Below are 13591 nucleotides of genomic sequence, written 5' to 3' on the forward strand. Positions count from 1 at the left end.
CAAACGAAACTTTATCGTCCATAAACTTACTGCACTAAGCGTGTATTTTTTTTTTTTTTAGAAATCGTTCTCATCCACTTTCGGTTATTAGCACAAATTACAGACAAGACCGTACTAAAAGAATACGTAATCAATCATATTTAATCGAAAAAATTTAAATAATGGTTAGCAAAATTCCTAAAAGTATTAAAAGTGATGCTCCATTTCATTGCTTAGTACGGGCCAAAACCTTATTAATTAACAGCAGTGCACAAATGACTTTACAATTTCCTGCTCCTAAAAATTCCTCATATATACTTGTATGTTTGTTAAAAAACAAAAGCATTACTTGAATAGGTTATTATTAGAAGATATACTGTCCAAGGTATACTCACTGTGAAATATGCTTGCCGACCGCCCACATTCACGGGATAGCGGAAGTCGTCACCGCCACCCACACTGATGGGCAAAGGTGCACCAGACGTCCTGGACTGAAATCAAGCATAGAAATATGAGTCAAAGTATAGTCTGTTAAAATGCAGATACATTTGAAAAGGCGACCTCCTCCCAATTGTCGCGTCCTTCTAGTATAGTCTTCAAAGAGGAATCACTTTCTTCATCTCGTTAGCTTCTACATTTGATAACATGATACTTGGAGATTATATGATAACGAAGTTATGCTATTCCACACTTACATATTCAGTTATGTAAAGCTGGTCCTTGGCGCAGCGAGGGGACACTTCCAGACGCATGTCGTCGATGCTGAGGTGGACGTATTGCTCCGTCTCTGGGGCGCGTATGATCCACCGGCAGCGGATGCTGAGCGGGTATTGGCTGGGGTACCCAGGCGACTCCAATACCTGGCCCTGGTTTGTTGCTAAGAGACTCGATGCCCCGCATGGGTCTGATGTGGGGCGAGGAATTGTTTGATTAAATTGTGAGCAAAAATGCGTAGTTATGTAATAGTCGAGAGGTGTTTTTGTATATGCTTGATAGGTAGCTATATATATATATATATATATATATATATATATATATATATATATATATATATATATATTTTATATGTATATATATATATTTATAAAATAACAATGCTCTCTTAACTTATCGAATTCTTAACACTCTACCGATACGCTAGTCACAACAAAGCCTGTGATCCAAATGCAAGAAAATGCAGAAATTTTAACGTCCGTAGCAGGATTCGAACCCACATCCAGAATATCAGAAAGAGGTCCCGTTACGGACCTAACCACACCGTCAAAATTTCTTCATATTCTTGCAACTGGATCTCAGGTTTTGTAGTGACAAACGTATCAAAAAATTAGTAAGAATGGTGTGTATGTATGTATGTATGTATATATATATATATATATATATATATATATATATATATATATATATATATATATATATATATACATATACATATATATATTATTAACATGCTACTATTACATAAAACTTGAGATAAAATGAAAGGCGTAAACTACTCAAGATGATAGTCTTTATATATACTTAAATATTTTGTGGTAAAGTCACATATGAATTTTATCCATATAATTATGATTCCTAACGCGCATTATTCTTTATGAACTATCGAGTATGCCTTAAATGGACCCATAAGCTACGTAAGAAAATTAAACATGCTTTATCGCTTCAAAAAAAATGTCTTTTCAAAAAGGACATGGCACGGCGAAGGTATCACAGATTTTCAGACGACGAGAAAGAAACGCGAAAAGGTGACAAATCCTGTTGTTCTTACGCGGGAGATTGGAGACTTTGGCAGTGAAGCCTGGCATCTGGTTGGCGCTGTCTGAGCGGAAGCGTATTAGCATGACGTTTGAGGACGAGGTGATTGCGGGAAGCGTTGTCGAATTACAGAACGTTCCGATCAGCTCCGATGACGCTGAAGGCCCGTCGTAAACCTGGATGTTGTAGAGTCGTGTGGAAATTTAATTATACACACACGGGCGCACAAATATATATATACATACATACATATATACAGTATGTATATATATATATATATATATATATATATAGATAGATAGATATATATACACACACACGAGTATACTCATTTATATATATGCATATATATACGTATTATATATATATATATATATGCATATTATATGGTATAAATATATACCGATTCCTGAAAATTGTTTCTTCAGTAAGGATGACAATCAATTTCATTGGCAAATCAGGTATTTCGTATAAAATTAATGCTGTTCATAAAGGACTTCTCAATATAATATTATTAATTACTTCAACGAAATCGTAGGGGCAGGCAACGGTGTCATTCTCGCCTCTGGGCTCAAGATTAAGTCTCGTGAAGTTGAGTTGAATGACGTTGTCCTCGAGTCCCTCCACCAGCCATTCACAGCTGAGAAGACGCTCATAGTTCCCTGAAATGATTATCTTTATATTATCATTCAGGACCTGAACCCCATTTATATAGAACACGCCTACAGGGTAGGGGCGGGGTAGGTAGGGGATCAGGAGGGTAGGGTAGACATGACACATCCACCAACCTCCTGCAAACCTGTTTGTCCGTCCAGGGTGGGGCTGGGTATGTAAGGGATAGGGAGGGTAGGGGAGACATGACTGCCAGCGCCGGGTTCCAGCGCAGCATAACGCGCCATCAAGCTCGTATTGAATATTTCCATGATATCAAGTTCGGACGATTATTATACTTTATTAAAAGGAACCTCACTGCTCTCAATAGACAGGACCACCGGGATTATGATAAGTGATCAGTTAACTGATTAAATTCAAAATGTGATAAACTGAGAAACATAATCCTTTCCCCAGACTTTCACTTGAAAACTTGAAAGCTCTTTGGCGGTTAACAATTATCTTTGTCCTTAAAATTCGTGCTGTACCACAAGAAGGAGAAATATAAAATTAATTTTCGTCTGGTCATTAAATAGTGAAAACAGGAATGAATCAATAAAGATAACATCAGTTTAAAAGTCTGTTCTTGCACCGCATGAAATTTTATACGTGACTGGTGGCTATCAGTTTGATGCAAATGACCAGATTGGTGAAAGCTAGCTTACTTACCATCATTATCAGCATCTAGTGATCTGATAGTTTCTGTGGCTCCAGGCCTCGATATATTGACGTTCCCTCCGCACGCTGAAAATGTTAGGAAAGATCGATGTTACGTGAAAGTTGGTAAAGGCAAAGTATTTCGCATGTGCTACAAAAAAATACACACACACACGCATATATATACACATACACACACATATATACCGTATACACACACACACACACACACACACACATATATATATATATATGTGTGTGTGTGTGTGTGTGTGTATGTGTGTGTGTGTGTTTTACCATATCAGCACAAAAGTGACATGATCTTCCTGCAATCACAATTTGCTTTAATGACATCGGTTGAAGATATTTATCGTCAGCTCTGGGTATGGGTATTCTTTGCTATAACAGCCAAGTCCTTAACGTAGTTCGCCCGATCTACCTGCCAAAGCACTCAATTCTGCGCCGTCATAAAGCAATTAAAACTTTTAATATCAAATTAACCCTCCCTTAGTTCTGTTGAACAATGATCTTAAAATAGCTTAAAAGCATTTATTCAATCACAACGTTTTTCCTGTTTAATGAAACTTACTTGGAACGAAAACGAATAAGCAAAACTCAAGAAAAAACGGTAGGCCTATCAAGCTGACGAACGCAAAAGAGGTATAGAACATACGAGAAAACGTTACCGTAAGTGAACTCGACGGTAATCTTGAATCCTTCCCTCGTTATGGATCCGTCACTGCGGAAAACGATCCTGGTGTCTCTGCCCTTCCCGGCCAGGACGGGCAGGGCGCTGGAGTGGTTGCCGCAGAAGCGGGAGATCAACTTCGAGTCGTCCTCCGCCAACCCGTCGTAGATGCTGACGCTGTCGAACTGGCATTCGTAGTCCGCTTCCAGTACGAGCGTCTCAAACCTTGGGGAAACACAGTGCAATCATCAGAGAAAGGAAATGCGAGTCTTAGGGGCAGGAGAAAAGCAAACTGCAAAGAAGGTAAACCGGAGAGAAAATGGGAATCTCATAGAAAACGGTAGAAATTGCAAGCTGTAGGGACGGAGAAGGGAATGCCTAAAGGGAGAGAAAATTTGAAAGAAAAAGCGAAACAGTTGGGTATAAAGGCCAAAGATATGTTCATCAACCCAAAGTTCATTCGTTAGTGAAAGATTCTCCAAGACTTTCTTTTCTGTTAAATACGCTTCCTGAGTAGTCAAGAACACCGTACAACGAAAATGAATGGCAACTAGGGTGGTTCAGCTTTCTATTTCTACCTACTAACTATCATCTCAAATTTATGATATCGAACATTTCAAAATTATGAGTATCAACGGTTCAGAATTATATTAAAGGATCATACTGGGGACAGGGATAAGTCAGCACCTAATAAGCTGAGCAAGTACTATACACCTTGCAGATCCCTCTTTGAGCAGCTCCTCTGGATTTACGTAGTACTAATCCGTCTTTGTATAGTGAAATGCTCTTACTCTAAAAGAGGCTCTCTCCAAATAAGTCTTCTTGAACGAGTCCAATCAATGACCATCTAACTCACAACTTGGATTATTTTCCGTCGACTTCTGCTTGTTCCATAAATATTATCTGGACACAGCCTTCGAGAGCCTTTTAGTCTGTACACCACCAGCAATCTCTCAGCCTGTGTTTATAGGGTTTCATAGTACCATTGATCATTTGTTCAAGTAATAAACAAAGTGTTAACTAGAAAGCCTGGCTCTGCCTTCAGCACAGATCTTCAAGTGAAGCACGCTACTCTATACACCGTTTATTTTCATTCTTACTACTTATCCATATCATTAACTGGTATTGCATCTCTTAAGAAGCGGTTAGTTAGGAGTCACTCCCATGTTAATATTTTCGACCATTGTTAGTTTTCATGCAGTTACTGACGGCAGTTTTGTCCTCTCTGAGGTCTTATTGAGGCCCTGCTGAATCTATCAATAACATTCCTTGTAACTTACTTGAAATGTGGAACCTTTCCTTCTGGGACCTTTATGTCCCAAACACAATACATGCTGTTATGGTACTGTGGCCTAGTTGGTAGCTGGATGATCCCTGGTGCCGTTAAATTTCCACCACATGCTGTAAATAAACGGGAGTAAAAGTTGGAGCCAAATTTCTTGAAAGGGCCATGAAAATATGACACCGGTCATTTGCAAAGCTATTTCTTTAATTACTAGAGAGCCCAAGCCGCCAAAAAAGTGATATTTGAAATAATTTTGTAATTCCATCAGATTCATAATATACAAAGAACATTTTGGATACGATGTGCATTATTTCTTTAAGTTTAGTTCTTCCTGAATGTTAATAGATGTGTGTGAAGAAGTTAGATTAAGGCAAAACTGATCTTCCGTCTTGGCTCCACGCTGCATAAAAACAGTTACCGATATAGTGAATGACACTAATTTTAAACGTACTCAAGCAACGTGCCACAACTGTCAAGGCATAAGTAATACTTAAACATCCTTTAAAAAGAACTTTATCGAGGTGGCGCATGCTACAAAAAAATATATATTTTTATGCCTGGAAGGAGGAAATTAATGAAGATAGGCTTTCTTGTTGAAAATTTAAAAAATATTCTCAAAAAAAATTGTTTATCACTAAAACGCGTAAGAGTTATCCACTACTCGGGAGAATGCAAGCTCATGAATGAAATGACACAATACACAGAAAACGTGATAGAAGAAAAGAGAAATAAAAACAAGGAACTGCGTACCCTCGATGGTATAGTTGAGCGAGAAGCCTCGCCTCCTGTACGAGAAGTCCGAGATGAAAGCTATGCTGACGCTGCCGCGGGCCGTCAGGGCTTCCGGGACTTCATTTCCGCAGTATTTACCCCAAGAACGAGGGCGATCCCACCGATTTTGCCCTCGTGCCTCTGTAATCAACACCCAGTCGTATGAACATCCGCGTCCACCTGTAGAAGAAGAAGAAGAAACGATTCGTTGTGCAAAAAATACAAAGTACAACACGACAAGCAACCCGGGCGCGGTATGCTTATAGGGGAAACCTCTCTAAATTGAATGGCATTGGCTTTGGTGTTATGCATATCTTTTCCACCCTATTGATCACTAGACAAACGTCATGCGTCAGGGCTGATATGGTACTTAGTTAGTATTACAAAATAAATGCTTGCAGATGACCATATAGGGGAATTATAACATATTAAGTGGGAATTACTCATTAAAAAATTGCACTGCAAAACTTGTCTTAAACATTACAAATATGCAACTTTTATAAAAAACACGAAAAGAAACTTGATATAGGCTTTTTTTAGAGGTAAACATTTTTTATATATACTATTACTATTATAGGGTCATTCTTACTGAGAGAATCCTTTTTCACAGACACATGGCGGTGGCTACAGTCGACTATTTTCTAACAGAAAAGATAAGATATAAGGACTTTGTTATATTCGTATTATGATTATTCCTAATACAGGAGTGTCCCTTATTGCAACAGAACTGTTCTTCTTCTGGGAATTCTATTCTTTAGAAAGAAATTTATCCTAATTTGAGAATTCTTTTTATAAAAGAATGAGTTTGTTGAGAATTCTATTCCAAGGATGGAATATTCATCAATTTTGGTGTTTTATCTATGGAATAGAATTAATATATTTTCCTCTGTGTACACAGGTCAGTTGGAGCCTAGTCCGAAAGTTCATGGCATTTCCTATTGTGAATGATAGTTACAATAAACATCATCATAACCATCATTTCGGAAGCTTGCTAGTGAGGTCAGTGGCTTATCAGATTGTTCCAACTGAGTTTGTAAAATAATAATAATAATAATAATAATAATAATAATAATAATAATAATAATAATAATAATAATAATAATAATAATAATAATAATGATTGTATATCAGGTCCACAATAATATTCAATGGTATTCTTGTTGATTTTATAAAAAAGTTACAAAAGCTTTCGAACCCTGTCCTGGGGTTCGAAAGCTTTGTAACTTTTTTTTATAAAATCAACAAGAATACCATTGAATATTATTGTGACCCTGATATACAGCATATCCCGTTCTCGATCTAGAGGAGAAAGACCTAATAATAATAATAATAATAATAATAATAATAATAATAATAATAATAATAATAATAATAATAATAATAATAATAATAATAATAATAATAATCACGAGTCACTAAAATGGCGAGGAAATTGACAAGATGTTAGTGTAAATATGTTAGGTATATTCATATATATATATATATATATATATATATATATATATATATATATATATATATAATATATATATATATATATATATATATATATATATATATATATATATATATATATATATATATATATATATATATATATATATATATATATATATACAGGGACATAAATGTGAAGTTTTTCACCAATAATAATAATAATTATAGTACCTTCTAACTGGAGGGAATTGAACTCTATCCGCACGTAGTTTTCTGGTGACGTTAAGATGTTGTAGACGCAGTCAGCGTGATTTGGGTAGGCACTTGGGTACCCTGGAGACGTGATGTAGCCGGAATCACTTGTGTAGTTGTTCCCACATATGAGGTTCCATGTTACCTGAAATTAGGAACAGCAGCACTTTTTCTCCATGTGGTTGCTCAGGTGAGGTTTTGTTGGGAAACCTTCGAAAATGCTTCAAAAATATTATTTTTCTGAATTTTTATGTTATTTTACAGTTACTCAAGCATGCTTGATAGTATTTGGCTTAAAGTGTATGATTATATATATATATATATATATATATATATATATATATATATATATATATATATATATATATATATATTGTGTACATTATAGGCTATATATAGGAAGCTCTAGCTGTCAAATTCAGATTTGCTCTATTTTACATATTTTATTTGTGAGACCTTTGGAAATCATAAACGCATGTAAGAATTTTTTTTTTTTTTTACCTTGAAACCTTGACCTTGTTGCTGATCATTCGTGTGGAAAAGTATTTTTGCCCGGAGGCCTGTCGATAAGACGGGAGAGGGCATCTGCTTCCCGCAGAGTTTTTGGTCTTCCACCCACTCGACAGCGTGGTCGACTTCGGTCTGACCTGCGTGGAGGAACTGAAAGGGATTTTTTTTGGTTAATGAAAGCAATATTGGGAGAGTTGACGAGTAGCGAATTGGCGTGATTGTTTTTCTTTTTATTGGAAAAAATGTTCCGCCCGGAGGAAGCAAGTGAATTAAATGCAAGCACTTGGATGATCTGAAAATAAATGATTAAACAAAAATATTAGACTGGTTAACGTATGAAAAACAAACTTTTTTTTTTCAGAAATATTCAGCATTGAATAATTGAGCAAATAAATATTTTAATATCTGAGGTGAAACTATTTAAAGGTTTGAGTTTATTTAAAAATATGCCACGAAAAAAAGGGCTAAGTTAAGTAAATGCGTATGGTTTCTGGAAGGAATTGAAAGTAATTAATCCAACAAGGTTATTATGAAAAGGGTAAATAAAACAAATCTATAAGAAATAATAAATGCGCGTGTGTGTCTCTATACAAAGTCAAGCAAAAGAACCAAGTAAATGAAAATGTCATCAACTGAATAAATGACAACAAAACGATGTTCGAATGCTTTATCAGAAAAGTAAAAAAAAAAAAAGTAGCAAAGATTTTGCTGACGAATGACTCAAGTAAAAGAAATGAAAGTCATTAGGTAAAATAAAAAAGAGTAATTCTTTTGGCACAAATACCACAAAAGTTTATTTTGAGAAATCATTCTTTTGATATATAACACAATGTTCATCCGTACGTAATCATGATTTTGTTGGATACTGTTATGCTCAATTAACGTGCCCATTCTCTCTGCAGATTCCACGATACCCAAACACAAATAACCATCTTTTGTTAAGTACCACAATATTCAATTTGTACGCGGTCATACCAATTTCACTGGTGTTTCGTTCAATACCACGGTAGTACCAATTTTATTGAATACAGAAGACTTAGTCTGGTGCACATTTCTTATCTTATATACTGTACAAATATTGTACATATTCGTTTGCAGTCATTTTTACATTATTCGTTCAATACCACAGCAGTACCAATTTTATTGAATACCAGAAGACTTACCAATTTTTATCTTATTGAATATTGTACCGTTTGCAGTCATTTTTACGTTATAAGATGATACGTTATAATTGTTAAAATAAATAACATAATACTCACTTGTACGTAATCATTTTGGCATGGGTTTCCCGTCTCGAGGTCGAAGCGTTCGACAAATGTGAAAACGACGTGGTAGCCGTACTGGACATCGACTTCCCAAATGCATTCCAGATTCGCCTCGTAATTCGACGGGAACCCCGGGCTGGAAATGTTCCCAGTAATTCCATGGTATATTCCTCCACAGCCTGTTGAAGATTGAGATAAATCTGTCATCCGAATATAACGAAAATGCGACTAGATGCATTCAGAAAGGAAGATGTAATACTCTGGAATGAAATATGGAGGCAACAAGAAAATTCTAAAAGAACTGGAATTCAGAACTGGATAATATTTCCGTTCATTCCATACCTTCTTCCACATCTTCGCGTGGATATGGTTAAATTCATCATGTATAAAATCTATGATGATATGATGACCATTTGAAGAAGCAAATGGAGTGTTTCAAGAGTGAATAACCATCAGGTTCCTTCGAAATTTGCAGGTGATGCTACTTTTCATTTATATATATATATATATATATATATATATATATATATATATATATATATATATATATATATATATATATATATATATGTGTGTGTGTGTGTGTGTGTGTGTGTGTGTATGTATATATATATATATATATATATATATATATATATATATATATATATATATATATATATATATATATATATATATATATATATATATATATACATATATATATATATATATATATATATATATATATATATATATATATATAGAGAGAGAGAGAGAGAGAGAGAGAGAGAGAGAGAGAGAGAGAGAGAGAGAATTGTGTGAGTGCGTGTTACAAGTTTTATTCTTGTCAATAAAATAATCCTCGAACAGTGGGACGTTACCTCTTTCATGGATTGAAGACCTAGCCCGGAAACCTCTGTCGTTGCCAGAACCATCTGAATGAAACTGGAGCGTCAGGGCATTGGTCATGGAACGGGCAACGTGCCCTGCCTGTTTAGTGCCCGTGTAGCGGCCAAGGACGGGTGACGTGAGCCTCGGACCATTATGAAGCGCGACGTAATCGTGGTGAATCGAATTCTCCAACTTGAAGTCGGTGAATTCAAACTGCAAAAGACGCATTGAAGTTAAAATATACATACAAGCGCAGAGAGAGAGAGAGAGAGAGAGAGAGAGAGAATAATAATATAAAACGTAATTCAGCCACACCAACGAAAAAGAGAGGAAATGATAACAATAATATAATATCCAACGCAATGTTCATCAATTCAGTTTATTTTTCTGTGTGTAACTCAGCTAGCCTACAGGCTGTCGCAAATCATAACCATTACCAATCTCAAAAAAAAAAAAAAAAATAGAGCAACAACATAATATGCCTGCTGTAACAGAAGCTCTTTGCTCTTGCAAAAATAATTAAATATTGCCGTCATTTATTATGGGACAGGTACGCTAATAATAATAATAATAATAATAATAATAATAATAATAGATTCACAATTTCGTGAAAAACAATCTGTGTAATGAAAATCCACAATTATATAGTCAATATATTACTATGTAAAATAAACCACAGACTTTCGAACACTTGGACGGTGTTCCTCATCAGTGCTAACGTTAGCAATAATAATAATAATAATAATAATAATAATAATAATAATAATAATAATTTTCCTCTTACGTCAATCTGGGATCCCTCTTCGTAATTCAGCATCCAAGTGCAGTGGGTATTATCTGGATAGTTTCTCGGGTAGTTGGGTGAGTGGATGATGTCCTGAGGACCTCGAAGGACTCCTCCGCAGGGACTGAGTCCGTAGGTCAGGTTCCATCCGGTTCTATTGACGTTAATATCCGTCTGAGAATAGGAATAGGAAATATTAGCTTTCGTCAACCAGTACTTCATCATTATGGATATGTTTCATGATGCGATTGGTAATTCTCAGTTCCAGGCTATCTTAGGATTTGGCCGAAGGACACTTATTCCTTAAACGAGGTGAGAAATGGAGCAGGGTAGAGTTCAAGAAGTTGGACGGTTAAGTGGGGAGAGACCAGATGGAGAGTTAAGGAACAGAAAAACTTTGTTTTATATGTATGTATTTGTTATTTCTATTTTCAATTCAAACACCAAATACCATTTAAAACAATGAAGAAAATTATGATACAAGTGTATTTTAAAGATATAGATGTATATATAGATAACAGTAAAAATAAAACAAAAATAAAGATAAAAATAAAAAAATAGACAAATATAAAAATAAAAATAGAAATTAGATAATAACAAAAATAAAAAAAGATAAAAATATTTGTCCTAGTCACGTAATAAAACAACCTGCAGCAGTGTGCATGATATTTACAAAACAATTTGAATTATCAGCGTTCGAGGCAATTCCTTTCCTTTTACTTACAATAAAGGATATCTGTAGAGTAGGGTAAGGCACAACAATGACGTCCCTCGAGTAATCGTTGCAGACCTTTAATACATCAACGACCTCTGATTCAGCAGTAACTGAAAAAAGCGAACGAAAAAATGGGAATTATAACCATGTATATGAACGTATATGAATTTATATTCGAAATTATCACCATTATTAAAGAAACGGACGAAAAGAGGGGAATAATAACCATGTATATGAACGTATATGTATTTATATTCGAAATTAACTATTATTATTATTATTATTATTATTATTATTATTATTATTATTATCATTATTATTATTATTATTATTATATGGCAGAGACAGGAAGCTTGAAATAATCCATAAGAGGCTCACTACTTATAAGAGGTACTGAAGTATAATGTTGGAAATGGACCAAGTCCCCAAACCACACGCAAGCTCTCGCTAACACATTAACCTTTGACCTTATGAAGTAGAGTGAACCAAGATAGGCCGATTACCTCCTTGCACCATGATGTAGTCAAAACAGTCCCCTTCGATATGGAGGTCGTCAATTTGAACGTGAAATGAAGAATTGGCAGGGTTCGGGTTGTTGACCTTCCAGACGCAGCAGAGACTGTGGTTGTATCCCCCAGATTCAGCTCCTGGGGAAGCGATCCGCCCTGACGTGGAGGGTAGGAGGCCGCCACACTCTGGAAGGGTAGCAATGGCGAACAGTTAGGTTAGTGTGATTGCTGGTGGTCTGGTTCTGTAGAGAGAGAATAGGGGACAGTAGGTTTGTGGTAGAGTGCGTAACTCAGCAGCGCGAGTCTTACTGGGGAATAATGTCTTCGACAGGTTATTGCTAATATATATATATATATATATATATATATATATATATATATATATATATATATATATATATATATATATATATATATATATATATATATATATATATATATATATATATATATATATATATATATATATATATATATATATATTATTCATTCAAACTGATGGCAGTTCCTCTCATTAGTGCTAGAGCTTTAAGTTGATAATCATAGTAACTCTGAAGCTACCATCAAAGAGGAAAAGGTATATAGCTGAAAAAATATCTACGTACCTGTCTGCATTACTAAGGATTACCCATCTACTGAAAATTCTGAGCGCACCAAAGAGTAACTGGATCATTTATTTAGTCGGCTGACCAATCCATCAACTGGACGATATAAGTGAAAGCCTCCAACCTCCTTCGCCTTTTCCGTATTTAGCCTCAGGTGGATTTAATTGAAAAGTATGTCGGTACTTAATCTATCTTGTATTGATTTCTGCAGTCGGTTCAATTCGCTTACCAGACGGTTCGTCGGACGACCATCGGGCTCTGAAACCTCGTCCTGGGTTGGCCCTCCTCGACCCAAATCTGACAGTCATTTCATTCATGCTCGAGTTGAAGCTCCTTCCTTGTACCTTGGAATATGAAAGAAGAAGATTTGATGAAGGTTTCTCACCCTACCGTAAGAACGCACTCTCTCTCTCTCTCTCTCTCTCTCTCTCTCTCTCTCTCTCTCTCTCTCTCTCTCTCTCTCTCGCATACGCACAGTGACAATTTTAAAATTAATTTCGCCTCTGTGTCAATTCCTTTCCGAAATTCTTGTCTTTGTTATTCATTATGTTTTCCTTCTTTTAAGTGAGTGGAAGCTTGTGTTGACATGTGCATTCCTTTAAATAGAGACAGACATCTAAATCATTCTAAAGATTAACAAGTTAATGAACATGATGTCCAAATAACAATATCCCTCTGAAAGGGGCCTTCAAGTGCTTTTAAAGGATTACTGGTGAATGAAATCAGTTTTTGACGCTAGTGGTTTGAACAACACTTCAGATTCATGCGGCTGCTGGACTTACATTCGGTCCACAAAAGAAGCCCTGCTCCATCTGCGGCCCTCGCATTGGTCCATTCCTCACCTGAAATATTCATAGT

The 13591-nt window shown here is 35.6% G+C and overlaps 1 protein-coding gene across 1 annotated transcript in view; it reads right to left on the minus strand.

Annotated features, from left to right (window-relative positions):
* LOC136829271 (cubilin-like) overlaps window positions 1–13591 on the minus strand; it is a 174353-nt gene that overhangs the window by 7246 nt on the left and 153516 nt on the right. Inside the window, 17 exon segments of the mRNA XM_067087610.1 lie at window positions 375–470; window positions 675–883; window positions 1745–1907; window positions 2254–2393; window positions 3052–3126; window positions 3726–3952; window positions 5008–5128; window positions 5763–5963; window positions 7452–7617; window positions 7974–8132; window positions 9242–9426; window positions 10111–10333; window positions 10905–11078; window positions 11629–11729; window positions 12123–12314; window positions 12963–13077; window positions 13516–13575. Of these exon segments, the coding sequence (XP_066943711.1) occupies window positions 375–470; window positions 675–883; window positions 1745–1907; window positions 2254–2393; window positions 3052–3126; window positions 3726–3952; window positions 5008–5128; window positions 5763–5963; window positions 7452–7617; window positions 7974–8132; window positions 9242–9426; window positions 10111–10333; window positions 10905–11078; window positions 11629–11729; window positions 12123–12314; window positions 12963–13077; window positions 13516–13575 (2607 nt within the window).

This window comes from Macrobrachium rosenbergii, chromosome 44, assembly GCF_040412425.1.
Source record: "Macrobrachium rosenbergii isolate ZJJX-2024 chromosome 44, ASM4041242v1, whole genome shotgun sequence".
Lineage (NCBI taxonomy): Eukaryota > Metazoa > Arthropoda > Malacostraca > Decapoda > Palaemonidae > Macrobrachium > Macrobrachium rosenbergii.